Source organism: Antedon bifida, chromosome 9, assembly GCF_963402885.1.
Source record: "Antedon bifida chromosome 9, ecAntBifi1.1, whole genome shotgun sequence".
Taxonomy (NCBI): Eukaryota; Metazoa; Echinodermata; class Crinoidea; order Comatulida; family Antedonidae; genus Antedon; species Antedon bifida.
Window position 1 is genome coordinate 21,878,720 of NC_136234.1, and position 17,285 is coordinate 21,896,004.

General features: G+C 30.5%; 1 protein-coding gene across 2 annotated transcripts; it reads left to right on the forward strand.

The window, feature by feature from the left end:
• The first annotated feature begins 1,318 nt into the window (after positions 1-1,318).
• LOC144852711 (sodium/calcium exchanger 1-like) lies at positions 1,319-15,772 on the forward strand. Of its 2 annotated transcripts, none has more exons than XM_078710664.1 (7): positions 1,319-1,587; positions 3,566-5,507; positions 8,563-8,657; positions 9,793-9,935; positions 10,574-10,673; positions 11,098-11,367; positions 11,566-15,772. In XM_078710664.1, exons 2-7 carry the CDS (start codon positions 3,739-3,741, stop codon positions 11,943-11,945), a joined length of 2,757 nt encoding a protein of 918 aa, XP_078566790.1. In that variant the 5' UTR covers positions 1,319-1,587; positions 3,566-3,738; the 3' UTR covers positions 11,946-15,772. The 2 variants fall into 2 exon arrangements, with proteins under 2 accessions (XP_078566790.1, XP_078566789.1); XM_078710663.1 differs by having other exon boundaries at positions 1,320-1,587; positions 8,563-8,669.
• Positions 15,773-17,285: the final 1,513 nt, after the last annotated feature.

A 17,285-nucleotide genomic window follows, 5' to 3' on the forward strand; every position in this document is an offset into this window, starting at 1 on the left:
CTAATTTTCTCCAATCTCATTTAGTATTCATACTATAGTAGCTTACTTTGAAGAAATATTGATATTAGAATTTGTGTAATTATAAAATGTATAGCAACATAATGTCGAGATAAAATATTTTATTAATGGAAATTAATACTACTACAGGGTATGTGCCCATGGATGGTTATCGAATATATAATCTTCGTCGTAAAAAACTGAAAATTGTCAAAATGAACGCACTCTAAATAGAGCGAACAAATACAGACATGATAGAATATATGTAGTCAAGTATAGTTGTGCCCATCATTGATAACAACTTTAGATGGAGGCGTATGAATTTGACATGGTTTTTAGATGAAAAAAAAGACATTACAAAATACCATACCAAGATATGTTTAGGTACTATACTTTATTAACTGAAACAATAAATGTTATACATATCGTAGAATGAAATATTATAAGTACGTCTGTATTAGAGTCGGCAGTCTGAGTTTTATATGTCGCGATCTAGCATATCAATGGTTGTTTCCATTGTTGGCAAACTGACCCAGAATCCTACTTATACCCACATTGGCATTTTTTAAAGTAATTTGCCTTTTGATTTACATATATATTTAATCTGATAAATGTTTATAATTGGTTAGTTTTGACCTTCGACCCCTTATATCTCAAATGTATCCTACTTAAATCGATTACTAGATTCGTAATCTATGAAAAACTCTGATCTATAATAAAATATGGAAATTGATACTAATTTGATTTATGTAAATTAAATACTAATACTACTAATATCATATCAATCAAAAATAAAATAATTGTACCGTATTGATTTTTTTTTTGTCTTATTGTCTTTATTATCATACTCTCTTATAATATTATATTTTTTAATTTCCTCTCATTTATATGTTGCAACGTTAAAAACCATTTGCTTAAATACTGTAATACATAAAATGATTGATTTTGGTGTTTTAAAAACCCTTATTGATTTCTTTTACAAATGTGACTATATTAACAAACATTACCATTCTTGTATTGCAACATTGATATTTCTCAAATTTAGGAGTATTAATAAAATATTTGCAAACAAAAATATCTAATCTAATATCAAATAATAGATTTATTCATATATCAATAAAAATTCATTGAAAGATATTGTAAAATAATCGAATATATCAAAATCGGAATATCGAATACAACTTTTGAAATATCAACACTAAATTTAGAACCTACACTAACATTTATTGAAATATAGGAATATCTTTAATTTTGTTGTATTCACATTATACAATATCTACCATCATAATTTATTATAATGAGATGAAAACTGAGAACATGTAAAATCTATTGAGCTTAATTGTTTGCAAAGCACTGCTGTTTCTGACCATAACAAGGCTTGCTGTAGTGTTTCATGCAAATTACAATGATTAAAACCGCAGTGGAGAGCCAACAGCTGTGTAGGCCAATCTGCTTGCATGTTACATTGGAGCAATGCCATCAATGTCAAAATAACACTGAATTCACTTCTCGTGCCACTTGGTATTTAGAGTCATTTGCTCATAGCTGTATCTCTATGCTTCATTTACATTTTCTATTCATAGATGTATGGTGGGTATACTTATTTTTCATACAATTTGCTGTTACTATCTTCTATATTTTCATCATATATGGTATTATCATTTTGCTAAAACAGACTGTGTTAATAATTAAATTTTAAATTAATATGATTTTTTAAATTAAAGATTACTTGTGATGTGATCAAAGATGATATTTTAGTTTCATTTTTGTTGCATGAAAAGTACTCGTACAGTACTGTACATTAAATAAGGACATATTACAATTACTATTTTAATTACAATAATTTGTATTTAATCGTACAGTATGTATATACGTTATATATATATATATATATATCGTACAGTATGTATATACGTTATATATATGTATATATATATTGTACAGTGTGTATATACGTTATATATATGTATATATATATCGTACAGTATGTATATACGTTATATATATGTATATATATATCGTACAGTATGTATATACGTTATATATATGTATATATATATCGTACAGTATGTATATACGTTTTTTCTATTGTCAAGAAATATTTAAACAGCACAGTTTGAATTAGAATTTTCATTATTTTTTGGTACCACAAAGATATTTTTGTAATACAGTAAACAAAAAACGCTGCTAGGCTAGAAACAGTTTTTTCCCCATCAGCCATTGGGGCGCTCAATGACCAGTTTAAATGTGTGATCAATGTATGAATGTTGAATAATGTATAATGTATGAATGGTCAATTTTGTATATGTAATTATTTATTAACACTGGAACCAATCAATTTTCCATATGTATTTCATGTATATTGGACAGAATAAAGTATTGTATTGATAACATTTAGTAAAACTAATTATTGGTAAATAATAAAGGTTTTGTGCTTACAAAAGGAAAATAGAAGCCTGTATGAATTTCTTTTTTTCCCTTTTTAGAATCAGTTATTTACACGACACCCATCCATCCATATTGTCTTCCACATATATACTTTGCGCTTCTCCACATGGGGCTTTTTTCGTTTTTTTCGCTTTAAAAATCCTGGATCCGCCACTGCTATTTATCATGAATTTTATGTACAAGAGTATCATTTCCCCCCATCTGGGAGTGTCCTTAAAAAAATTATGTGCGCACACACGCTAAAAAATATCAATTTTTACACAATTTCAAGAACGTTTCAGGCTATTTTGAGAATTTCAACATTTTTTTTAAGATGTTCGCGTAGCATACGTACGCTATGTACATGTACCACTACTGTTTGTTCGCAGAGTAAGCTTTGCACACTGTTCCTACTACACTGTGTTTTGCTTTCAGCTATTACGATTTTTAGTGTTCTCAAATCCTCTGATAACGTTATGTTATTTTTGTTGGTCACCACTTTTGTCATCTCTGCAAAATGATTCATTATGCTCTATTTTTTTACGGATGCAATCGTTATTTAATTTTCGGGAAGATCAATATTTCATGTTTTCATTAATGAATTACAGTTTCTATATAGTTTGTTTGTAAATCCTTTATGGTTAGAGTTCCGCCCCCCCTCCCCCTCCCCTTTAATCGACAGAGAACCCCCATTAATCGACAGCGAACCCCAATCCCCCAGGTTATTCGTAATTGAAAAATTTGATCGTGAACATAACTTGTATACCTTTTTCTTTTATGTTCTTAAAGTATACATTAATTTTACAAAACATCAAAAATTGCAAGGAAAGTGTCTTTAACCTGGCATTAAACTTCTTTAAATTCAGCAATTCAACAAAATGTTTATGGTGTTTAAATGCTGTAAACCTGACCATCAATTGTGCCTGTGTAATTTATAATTATTATTTTCTGATAAGCTATTTTTTAAGGCTTTTTTTGGCCTAATTTTTTTTTAAAAGGTGAATTGGAACATCAAAGAGAATGAAAAAAACTCCTCAACAATAACAAAGTCAATTTTGGTGACTAACCTCCATAATAAAGTCAACACGCTAAAAATAATGTTGCCCAATCTAGTATTAAATTATCATATTTTTCTTTACAGGTAAATGGGTTAAGGAAACATTGATTCCAAAACTGCCAAACAGATGTCATCTTTCTTAACACACATAAATAGGATCTATAAAAAAAGATGCCTTAATTGAACAAACATTTATCTGTTTTATTGTGTTAGCTTTTTCTCATACAAAATACAGTTTTCAGCATTCCAGTATTAAGATGGCAATAGATATGTCTTTTCCAGCTTTTTTTGGACTCTCAAGAGAAACAGCTTTGAGGACTTCATTATTAATATTATGTTTATTGCAAGTGGTTAAAATTGATGCACAAAGTACAGAAAATACTAATGACAATTCAACAACAGATACTAACAAGGTTGTTTGTAAAGATGGTGTCTTTCTTCCAATGTGGAATCCAACAGATGTAGCCCTATCAGATAAAGTTGGGCGTGCCATTGTTTACTTCTTAGGACTTATCTTTATGTTTTTAGGAGTATCTATAATCGCAGATAGGTTTATGTCTGCAATTGAGGTTATTACATCTAAAGAGAAGGAAGTTAAAGTAATTCGACCAAATGGCGATGAAGTGATTGTAAGTGTTCGCATTTGGAATGAGACAGTTTCTAATCTGACATTAATGGCACTTGGATCATCAGCACCTGAGATTTTGCTTTCTGTTATAGAGATTTGTGGAAATAAATTTGAGGCTGGTGATTTAGGTCCTAGTACAATTGTGGGAAGTGCTGCTTTCAATTTATTTGTCATCATAGCAATCTGTGTTTATGTCATACCAGATGGGGAGATTCGTAAAATCAAGCACTTGCGGGTATTTTTTGTTACTGCAGCATTTAGCGTTCTAGCATACATTTGGTTGTATATGATATTGGATACCATATCAAAAAATGTAGTGGATGTCTGGGAGGCATTGTTAACACTGATGCTCTTTCCTGTGACTGTTGTATGGGCTTATGTTGCTGACAAAAGAATCTTTTTCTATCGTTTTCTCCGAAAGAAATATACAGCAGAAAAGGTAGTTCGTAGAGAATCTCACATGGAGATGGGAGAAGCAGATACAAATCATATGAAAAAGAATCATGATGGATCAGAACGGTTAGGAATCGAAGGACAGGAAAATGATGCCCTTGAAAAAGACTTGGAAGAAAAAAGAAAAAACTTTGTTAAATTACTACAAGAACTTAAACATAAACACCCTGAGGCTGATCTTCAAACTTTGGAGCAAATGGCAAACTATGAAGCGTTGAACCAAAAGCAAAAGAGCCGTGCATTCTATCGCATCCAAGCTACTAGAAAAATGTGTGGTGCTGGAAACATTCTAAAAAAAACACTTGATAATAAAAGAGCAAGTATTGCAGAAGTGAAGATAGAAATGGCACAAGAAGATACAATAACGCGAGTATTCTTTGATCCAGCATCATACACTGTCATGGAAAATGTTGGAAGTTTTAGCATTAGTGTTGTACGACAAGGAGGAGATATGAATAACACAATCTATGTAGACTACAAAACATCTGATGGTACTGCTAATGCAGGTTCTGATTATCATTATGCTGAAGGAACACTAGTATTTAAACCAGGGGAAGCACAAAAAGACATCTATCTTACTATCATTGATGATGATGTTTTTGAAGAAGATGAACATTTTTTTTGTAACCTAGACAACATTCGCGTTGGTACCTCAGAGGGAATGTTCGATAGTAATCCATATGGACCATCTGCTGAGCTTGTAGAACCTACAAAATGTCAGATTACTATTCTTGATGATGACCATGCTGGTATATTTCATTTTGAAGACAAAGAGGTCAATGTTTCAGAGGCTACAGGCGTTGCTCAGTTTAAGGTAGTCCGTTCATCGGGTGCTAGAGGTGTTGTTCGTGTGCCATTTAAAACTATAGAAGGAACAGCTAAGGGAAATGGAAAGGATTTTGATCACACCCAAGGGGAAGTCGAATTTCAGAATGACGAGGTTTGGTAAGTTACCTTTTCTTTCTTTTTAGTGAGATGTGCACAAGTTATATCTTTTTAAATACTACTGTATGTCCTGAAAAACTAACAAAAATCATATATATATAATGTACATTTATCATATATATATAATGTACATTTATCATATATATATAATGTACATTTATCATATATATATAATGTACATTTTTAGACCACCACTTTTTAGAACGTCATCTGACTCGGCATAACAGAAATTTCTAACAAGGTCTTTTAGAAAAGTGATCGGAAGAAAAGCCGCAAATTAATGTTTTTAACCAATTTTGGAAGTCTCTCTTTCATTTTATTTTCTTCTTTGCTTCTGAAAACCATGCTCCTGCAAAATTTGTTTGAATGCTGAAACTTAAATTGATAGAGCCTTCCCTGGGAATTGGAAAGTTGACATCATACACTGTTAAAAAGATAGATGGGAATTCAAGATATGGGTTAAGTAACAGAAACACTTAGATAAAGCTCAGACTGAACACTAACAGCTGGTAGCTTGCATTGCTCACTGGTGATATCATTTGAATATAAGAAAGCATTGTTTAATTAGATTACTATAGTAGTACATCATTTAAATTTATCATTGAATTATCAATCATGATTATTAGAAATAACTAAATTTATTATTATGTTTTATATTTTTGTTATAATGTTAATTACATGAATTTATGATGTTAATGAATTAATTAGACTACCTAATATAAATACAGTAGAAGAACCCCTCCTTTGGGACACCCTTTTAAGGGACACTCTAGGGAGTGTAGTCGAGTGCAAAAAATACATGATTTTATTGAAAATAAATCAGTCTTAACAGGCAGCATTGATGCCAAATAATGCTGCTGTGTGGAAATGGTCGATACTGTAACAGCAAAATACACACTACAGTAGGCATGCGTCTTCCAAACAATTTTGTAACTGATACTGAAGAGCTACAATATAATAGATTCAAAATAGGCATGTTTTTACACAAATTTGCAACAAATTGCCTATTTTTAAACATACAATTTTAAAGTTTTGCGTTATTTCACAAAATCCTCATAAAAAATAAAATAAAATTTATAATGAAAGGTATAAAATTTACAGTAAATGAGTAAGCAAGAGATGCTAATGTGGATAACCAATAAAAGGATTGCCAATCACAAGGGTTTATATTATTATCATGCTACAGTATACTTAATAAAGGAATACAGATTTTGACAAAATGGTTTAGAAACTTGAAATTGAAAGAGATACAAATGCAATTATTGTAGTGGAGTGTAATTGAAATTTCTAATGAGCTGTACAGAAATATAGCAAATATGTAAGGCATCTGAATAAATACACCACATGAGTTTAATCAGCCAATCAGTATTAAGTTCATATCTGCCATGGAATTTTTTATATAATGTGATTTCTCTACAGTAGGTAGTAGAATATGATAGACAATTTTTTCTACTAATAATAAGCTTTAATCAAGCTTCATTTGCATACTCTTCTTCATAAGCATAATGTGAATTTGTATGGGTTTTCAATATCAATCATATATAGCACTATAGCACAAACAATTTTAGATTATATATTAACTATAATGGCACAAGATACATCTCAATGTTGACTCAAGATTGTCTTTCAAAAATTGAATGTTTCCAGGAACCAATTGTTCATATTTTTTACATCCTTAGTTTGTATTTTTACTTGAGAAAGACATTTTAAAGAGGAGAAGTCAAAGGGCACAGAATTACTCAATTACTTGCTCATGCATGAATTCATAGATTTATAGCATCCTTGTAGTACATTAATTATTATGAAACATCTTGCCTGTGCTGCCTCATTAACATAATTATTGAATCATACAACTTGTGCTGAATACGATCTTCCTACATTATAATGTAGGATAATTATAATGTAGGAAAACAGGATGTATCACAATATTATCATCAAAAGAGTTTTGTGTTGAATTGTGTTAACAATTCTTAATATTTAATTACTTCTTACTTTTTTTTTTCAAATAACAGTATTGTATTTTTTAAGATGCTTTTGATACTGATTTGATATAATATTATTAAAAAGGGTCTGTTGTAGGCCTACTGGAAATGTTTATATGAAATTTGAACATTATCTGTCATCTTTGGATCCAATATAGCATTAGCAGCCAGAATTGGGTCTAAATAGCGACCTTTCCCCACTCTGCCTACATTTTTTCGATCTAATTTAAGGTCACAAACTGCATTTTATGTAAAAATAAATAAGCCTTACAGTATAAAAAAATGGAAATTTACTGCAACTACTTTTAACATTGCAACAAAACATATAAATGAGAGAAAAAAAAAATGTGTTAAAAAAATATAAATACACACACGCATATATATAGCTTAAAAAAAATAAAAATAAATACTATTATACAATAACTGTTTTCGCGGATTTATATTTTTGTTTTGCTTCTGTTAATGCACCCACGATGTTTTGCTTCTGTTAATGCACCCACGATCGATTGTAAAAGCAAAAAAAACTGTAACTTTTTGGTGAAAATAATAGATTCTGCCAAAAAAAGTTAATTAGATGCAGCAACTATACAATACCAGCTGTTTTATTTGTTTCTTTGTATTTGTTTGGCTATTTTTGTTTTGTTTTTTGGCCAAAAGGCAAGGTAAAATACCTTGTTATTGTTTCTATGAAGATTTTATTAAATAAATTCCCAGGGCTAATAATAAACCAGTAATATTGTTATTAATTTTAAAAGCTTCTCAGCACATTGAAAAAAAAACATTGAAAAGTACTTTAGATATCGCTTAACGAACCAGCTATTGCCTACATGATTACAAAAATATGTGATTGTTGACATAGGGATGTAATCAAATAAACCACAGTGAATAAGGGACATATTTATTGTGTAATTAAAATGTGAAACCATATTAATGGACTCTTCCATAATTGTGGTTTTACTGTATCTGATTCAACTCCTTGATGGAGGTAAAAATATAAGTTACAAGTTACTTCTAGTTTAGTTAATGTTCTGTTATTTTAATATTACTCTATCAAAGATTTTTTTTTCTTTTAGGAAATACATTGAAATCAACATTATTGATGATGAAGAGTATGAAAAGAATGTGGACTTTGCTATCGAGCTGGGAACTCCGTCACTGGTCAAAAGAGGTAATGGTAGTGGTATGTGTCTCTTTTTGTACTAACTTTTCTAACATGTGCATGTCAGTTTATCTATGTCAAAAATCAAACTTAATACTGTATAACAATTCAAATAAACTAATATTGGCAATATAAAAACCAGAATGTTTGATCAGCGCTATTGTTCAGATTTTGCATACGAAATATACTGTAGTTCTGTTTGACTCTGAATTTCTGATGGAGTGGCTCGATTAGTTCATTTCTGATGGAGTGGCTCGATTAGTTCATTTCTGATGGAGTGGCTCGATTAGTTCATTGCATTTCCACTGTTCTACCTCACTGTAACTTATTCAGTTTTTGATATACTGTACTTGTCCCATGATCAAAGTCATAGGTCTTTGGAATTCAAATTGATAATGAGTAGGCAAAAGATGACTGATTAGAATGAGAAAATCATACCATATTATAGAAAAACATAAACCTACAGTTGTGTCTTTTTAGTGGCCATGTCTGACTTGTCTATGTTTATACTATTAATTGTATTATTATAGTATCATTTCAATGCCCTCAAAATTGTTGTTTTAATACCAACAAGAATGTTCTTCTTAAACTAGGAAATTGTTGGGATATTATAATTTAAGGTGTATCATAGATCGTAAACTCAAATACAGATAAATGGATTGGTATTAAATCATATCAAAACATTTTTTTTTTTGGTAAAAAATTAAAACTAAATATTTATATTATTATTATGACGATTGAAAGAAAGATAAAAAAACTATTTCTAACAAAAAACTTGGTGGGTGGATGCACATAGTTCACAATATTCATATGACTTAAACTTGGTGGGTGGATGCACATAGTTGACAATATTCATATGACTTGGTGGGTGGATGCACATAGTTGACAATATTCATATGACTTGGTGGGTGGATGCACATAGTTGACAATATTCATATGACTTAAACTTGGTGGGTGGATGCACATAGTTGACAATATTCATATGACTTAAACTTGGTGGGTGGATGCACATAGTTGACAATATTCATATGACTTGGTGGGTGGATGCACATAGTTCACAATATTCATATGACTTGGTTTCATGTTCTATTGAACATAGTATCTGTAGTGTGTGTTATTTCTAGATATTTTGTGCTTTTTTTAGGTGCTGATGATCATGAATATGATATGCAAAATGCAATAATGAATATGACAGATGATGATCAGCGCATTGCTGATTTGGGATTACCTCAACTTGGAGAGACCACCAGAATTCAAGTAAGAATAATGGAAAGCCAAGAATTTAAGGTATGTTCGATTTTTACTCCTTTTTATATTTTAAAAATTGAATAGAGAAGAAATATTGGTGAAGAAATTGTTAAAAAGACTAGAAACAGTTCAGTACACGTGTGACTATTATCAGGGTGTTGAGTAATTGGTCAGATGTTTGCCTAACTCTAACGTAATTTGTACTTCATATAAGTACATTGAGAATAGTTAATTTTCTGGTGGGACACACAAAAACAAGCAAAGCTACTCCACAGTAGTTACAAAAAATTACAATCCTGTTGGTGCAGTATCCGCTATATATTCAAGACATTCTACATCTCCTAAAGGATAGGATGACAGAACGCTTGAAATGCATCACAGATGATCCATTCTTGTAGCTTCTGGATACCACCACATAGATTCAGGACATTAGACGAATTAATCCAAAATGTAATGATGTTATGGAGCGTTTTGGTACGTTATTTAGTAGAAATGGCCTTGATACAACACTGAAGTCAGAGGTGGATATCATTAGAAATCATTTGCTTATTATTTTGATTATAAACGCTGCTTAGTAAATAGTTGTAAAATCATCATATCAAATTTTTGCCGACCATATTTCGACTGAAATTCCATGTATTCTGTATATGTAGACAAAATTATTTGTTTGCTTTTAGAACACTGTGGATAAACTTATTAAGAAAGCGAACCTATCTCTTGTTGTTGGTACATCATCATGGCGTGAGCAGTTTACAGAAGCCCTTGCTGTCAGTGCTGGTAAGACAATCCCTTGCTTACTTTGTTCCATTGCAACTTGAACAATTCTTAATATGTACCAATTTTAATCTATATTAGTTTCAAGGTGTAATTTAATAGAGGTAACATTTTACATGGTTAAATAAATGTTCGTGTTGTAGAAACTAAATAGGCTTTAAGATTAGGTTCAGGAACAATCAAATAGAGGGAGACATTTTGTTGACGTTTTGGGAAAAAAACCCAAGCGCACGGATCCGTGTCCTTATTTCCATTCCACATAAGTAAACCAAATAAGTTAATGTAGCTTCGGTTTGTTGATTTGATTTAATCTAGCTTTGATTAAACAAGATGTAAAACGGAAATGTATCCAACAGATATGACACAAGAAGTTTGTATTTTAGATTGATTATGTAAGAATTATTGGAATATTGAATTGTTTTTACAGGAGATGAAGAAGGAGATGACAGTGAGGAAAAACTACCATCATGTTTAGATTATGTAATGCACTTCCTTACCATATTTTGGAAAATCTTGTTTGCATTTGTTCCACCAACGGATATCTGGGGTGGTTGGGCATGTTTCTGTGTTTCCATCTGTATGATTGGAATTCTAACTGGTGTGATAGGCGACTTGGCTTCATCTTTTGGATGTACTATACAATTAAAAGACAGTGTAACAGCTATATCATTTGTTGCACTCGGCACTAGTGTTCCAGGTTAGTAAACTTTTGCATCAGTCTATTTTTAGAATAAAAATTTACTATAAACTTCTCAACGGTCCTCAATGATGTCATTGCTAAATTTTCCATCATCGTGTCTAGCCAGCCTTACACCATACGTGTGATCCATGGGTGAGTGAAAACATGCAAGGAATACTTTTCTTTCTTTTTAAGTTTAATATTGCTTTTTTTTAGATACGTTTGCCAGTAAAGTTGCAGCTGTAGGTGACAAGTATGCAGATGCATCTATTGGTAATGTGACTGGAAGCAATGCAGTAAACGTGTTCCTGGGTATAGGAATTGCCTGGTCATTGGCAGCAGTATATCATGCAATAAATAGTCGAAAATTTACTGTTGAAACTGGTTCACTTGGTTTTTCGGTAACTCTTTTTACATTATTCGCCTTGGTTGTCATTAGTGTTCTGATGGTTAGGCGCAAAGTATCCTCAATCGGTGGTGAATTGGGAGGCCCTAAAAACTTCAAGATGCTAACTACAATTACATTTGTCATGATTTGGATGCTCTACATTATGTTATGTAGTTTTGAGGCATATGGTTATATTGAAGGATTTTAAAGATAACTGCTGTCCGATTGAATCAAAATGTGAATTGTTGAATATCCAATTACATAGAAAATAGCAATAGAGAAACATGGGTACATTATGCAAGTATTATTCAATAAATTCAGATGTCTTTGTTTTGAGTGGTTATATTATTATTGAAATTATCAATTGGTTTTTTTATTTACAAACCCATTTGCTGTACACAAGAAAGTACATTTATAAGCATCTTGTGCTTGTTGATATCAAACTACTATAGTAATAAATTTATATTAAAAGAAAAACACATTTATTCAGTTAGAATTTTGAATTGATAAAATGTATGCATAATGTATTTTATTTATTCCAGTAAATCATTTATAGATAGATGATAATATATTAACTACTGTAGGTTAAATCTATTTTCCAATTAATTTTACAAACCAAATAATTAAAGTAAGCCTCTGGCATAATGATGTGCTGTGCATGTATTAGGGATTTGTAGGTTTGTTTGGCTGAAATTGTAGTGCAATTTTAATGTAGGCAATATAATATTATTTAAAGATTAGATTTATTTATTAAGCTTTGATAAGTAAGTTACAAATGTTATTCTCTGAGTGCCTGAATGTTGGAATTACAGATCAATATTTCATGTACTTTGTGAATCTGTAAAGAATTAGTATAAGTTAAAACATTAATGCATAAATAACATTTAACAGTACTCCTATAATTTCTGTAGTTCTTAGCTCGTATATAATACCCCTTCTACATTATCACCACTACACTCGGTTGAGCTCGGAAGTCAACACACCGGGATGTCAAACTCTGTGATCATGAACAGATGTACAGTCATCTAGTGCCCAATAAAACTGAGCTGGATCGAGGCAGAATTCTTCCCGGGAAAGTCCTTGATTTACTCAACTTGAGTCAGTGAAAACAGTCCGACTTGTGAACTCCAAATGTCAAATTTTAACATTTTCATGTTCCATGCTAAATCTTTTTAATTTATTTTTCACTATAAATAGTTTGGCGACAGTATTTAGAATTAAAGACACATTCCCAACATTTTTTCAGTCTATTTTAAGGTCACAAACTATATTTTTTTGTAAAAATGAATCCTATGTGGACTTATTGCGATAATTTGTTTGTCTTTAAAGGTGGGATCAAAGATTTCTAACATTGTATCACCTTGTCAACTCATGTTGATGAAGGGAAAATACATGATATAACCTGATAACCTACGATACTAGCCTAGGTAGACAACATTGACATGAACTACACTTCAACTACTTCCTCTTTTTTGTCATAATTGACCATAGAACATACATTTAAGAAATGTTTAATGTTTTTAAAGTAATACAGGTTATATGCATTATTTTTACAAAAAAAAAGAATTTAGGGAATGTTTCTTTAATTTGCTTATATGACTCTTGATTGTAATTTCTTATGTAAATAATCTAATGTACATAATTTTTTTTTTCACCATCGGCAATCATTGTAGTAAAGGGTCCAACCAGGTTCTTCACATAAATGGAGATGGTCTCTCCAAGATCAAATCAGTGGTTGACAGTGTAATAGGGGTATTACTTGAGAAACCCCACTGCCTGTAGGTTATAGATTTCAGAAAAACAAATTTAAGAAAACAAACTTAATTGAAATATGAATGTTGGATATTTATTATACTGTATATATATGGTATGTAGGAATGGTACAATTTTTGCATAAAATCTATTATGTAATAATAATTTCCTCTTGTTGACATTTAACATATAACCAACAAAATAAATAGCATGCTTATCTTATTTCATTAATATTTATATTATACTGTACTTATTCATAGAAAAAAGATCTGATAATTATTAAAGATATCTTTTCCTCCTGAAATTTATAATTTTGTGTTGAATTGTCCATTTTAATTTCACATAATAGACTTTGACCAAAAATTGGATCAGGAAAAAAATGTACCTGATAAACACCTGAAAGCCCATTGTATGTGAGTCAATGGGTTTTTGGTGAAATTTGACCTTTTTTTGTAAATCATTTTTTTAAAACCAAAGTAATAACTTTATTAAATATACAAAGTGATGTATATGAATAGTATTTCTCTAGAAATTATATAATAATAATTCATAATAATGGTACACAAACAAACTTTCCAGTTTAATGGATTAAGATTTATTACTGTATTGATAAATATTGTACATTTGTTTCAGTGAACTTGAATATGTAATATTACTTGTAAAAAATTGCAATTTCCCATACAGAGGAGACATTTAACATTATACAGTTATAAATTGAAATACATTTAATGTTTTTAAATATAACATTTTAATCACATATGCTAATTAATTCTCAATGACATTAGCTTTAAGATATTGCATCCAGTCAGTAAGTTTGTTTTGATGTGTTAAAATATAAGTTAGATAGTTAGAGTGAAGTGTTTGTATTTTAATGCCACATCGCCAACTCATCAAATGCACAAATGAATTTGATTTCTACTGTATGTAGTGTATAGGACATTTTTCTATGTATGATGTAGGCCTGCATTTGGTTATAGTTACAGGGTGGAAACAGTGTAATATATAACTGACCATCTTGTTCCCCAAACTTATTATAGAAAATAAATACATATATTAAAAAAAAATCAATTTTTTACTTATAATTATATATTGGCAGTACTGAATTATTTAACAAATATAAAATATAATGTGTGTCGGTGTGGTATGTACAGTGTATACTCATGGATTCCTTATGAGTATGTGTGCGTAGAGTTTATAAGATTTCATTCTATTCTAAAAGGGTGTTAACTTATATGACAGAATAATATTTAAAAGGCTTGTATGCCATAATTGCATTTTAAGAGCAATTATTTAAAATATTTTTAGCTGTGCAATATACCCATCAATACAGATAGTATTACATATTCTATTATGTATGTATTACTGTGCAATACAATTGCATGTCATTTAATTATATAAACAACTTATTTATTCATGGTAGAGCTATTTTAGGAAGTCTTATGTGATTTGAATATACACTAGGCCTATAATAAAGTAATAATGCAGTAATGATTTATGTAATTATTTATAATGTATTGGACCCCAATGATCCTGTGAGAATAAATGCCAGGATTGCATTGTGAGATTTCACTTGTTAAATTGCTTGAGCAGTACATACAATGGCATTCTAGTATTGTGTAACTAAGGCAATTCAATTTAACTATAATAACTATATTACATTATTTTACTAGTTTCAGGTATATTATGAATAATGTATTTAGTTTACTTTCGATATGTACTGTACGATTTTGCGATAGTATAGCACAATATATATTTGTATATAAAATAGAATTCCCCTTTCCTCATTTTAAAATGTATAATTATATTTTTTTTTTGGTTATATGTTTATTACATTTAACTGGAATTTATAACTAACCCAAAAATCAGAAACCATCCAGCATAATTGTTTTATTCATGAAAAGCAATTGTTTTAACTGGTGCTTTATTATTTAACTGCTATATAACCTGATGTAGGTTTTAAATAACTTTATTTGATGATTATGTTTGAACTTTTAAATTTAGTGTGATACAAAATATCAAGGTAAAGTTACCATATTACTACAGTAATTTATCCTTATTATATATAGTCAGATGAGGTAACATTGATAAAGATATCAAACACCCTTCAAATCCAATTGATGCTCACTGTTAATACATTATAAACATAGTTTAAGGCTGGTATCAGCTTGATTTTTGTACTGAAACCTTGCTGTGTTGTGATAACTGACTGCCAACCTGCTGTGAATGCTTTCTTCAGAAATCTTTGTATTTCAAAGTCAATTAAAGAGTACATGCAATCTAAAATCGTTCTGGTATTTTCTTTATATATATTATCTGCACTAGGCTATTGTATTATATACTTTTTTTCTTTCTTATGCATTTAAATAGGGTAAACGCAACAATTATAAATAATAATTAATGCATAAATAAAGACCTGGATTTAAACTAGCAGTTGAAGATAGTGAGAATAAATTTCATACTAAATACGAAAAGTGTTGGCAAAGAGTAGCAGCTAAGCATGTATTTAAATGTATGCAAGGCATCTCAAAAGTGCTAGGCATAAATTAATCATAATATCATCATTTTTGTAATTCCTAAAATTGCGATTATAATACTGATTTGCTATTGTTATAATTATGGTGTAGGACTACATATTTTGATATGTAATATTATATAAATTAATTATCCATAATTGAGGCATATTTAATATTATATTCAAATGTTGCATTGTGCTATTGTTTCTTTTGCCTGTCTGGATAATGAATGTTTCTTCAAATTACCAGACTAAACATTTTTGCAAATTTAAGCCTAATACAGGTCACATTAGCAATTGAAGTGACAGTACCTATCTCTTGTATGTTAACAACAGTGAAAACTAATGAGGTAGACTTTGCCATGCACTTGTGACGTCACAGCAATTTACGGCGCTGGCTGTACGGCGAGCGCGCGCGCTGCGATATCCTAAATCTCGCGATTGTTAATCATAATGTACATCCCTGCCTAATACGTTGTTAAAATATGGTTTTCGGTCAAGTTGTCCTTTAAGCTATCCCTGCCCAGCATTTTACTTCTATGTTGTATTGTATGTTATTGTATTGATATTATTGTTCAAATAAATAAACTATAACGAAAGCTAACATGAAAGTATGAATGAAAAAAATATCAGTTGAAAAAAAGGTACCTCCACAGGCTGATTAAACATTACAACAAAATCGAAGGGATCATCAGCTAAACATACTCTGGTGCGCCACTGGCATGCCAACAAAACTCCGCGGTAATCTTATCATTGGATAACCATTTTGTCAGGCGGAATCAGCACAATAGTCCAGGAGTAGGCCCTATTAGACAAAAAAGGGCCAAAGGTAGAAATAAATATACTAAATCTGAATGTTTCAGGATAGTTTCTAAATGTTATGTGGAACAACGTTACATACTAAAAGTCCCCGGTCTGCTTCAACCTGATTGGGCCATTTTTCAAAATGCAATTATTGACAAAGATAGAACATTGGGTCCGGTTAAGTTAAGCACTTAAAAATTAAAAACAGTAAAACTTGTAAACGTATATATTGCATGTGCGCTATTATGATCTATCTTTGAGTTAAAAATATGCGTGGAATTTGGTACAAATGTCAATGACAGTCGGTTTCTTGACGTATAAGCTCTAGGAGCCAGTAGCCGGCCTGACTTGTTCTTATAAAATCTCACATGTATTAGATGTTTCTTATTTTCTAAACTTTTACTTTTAAGACCTGTTTTTCATAAAGATATCTTAAATCATTAACCGTACAACCAATTATATTTGATCTATCAATCTTAG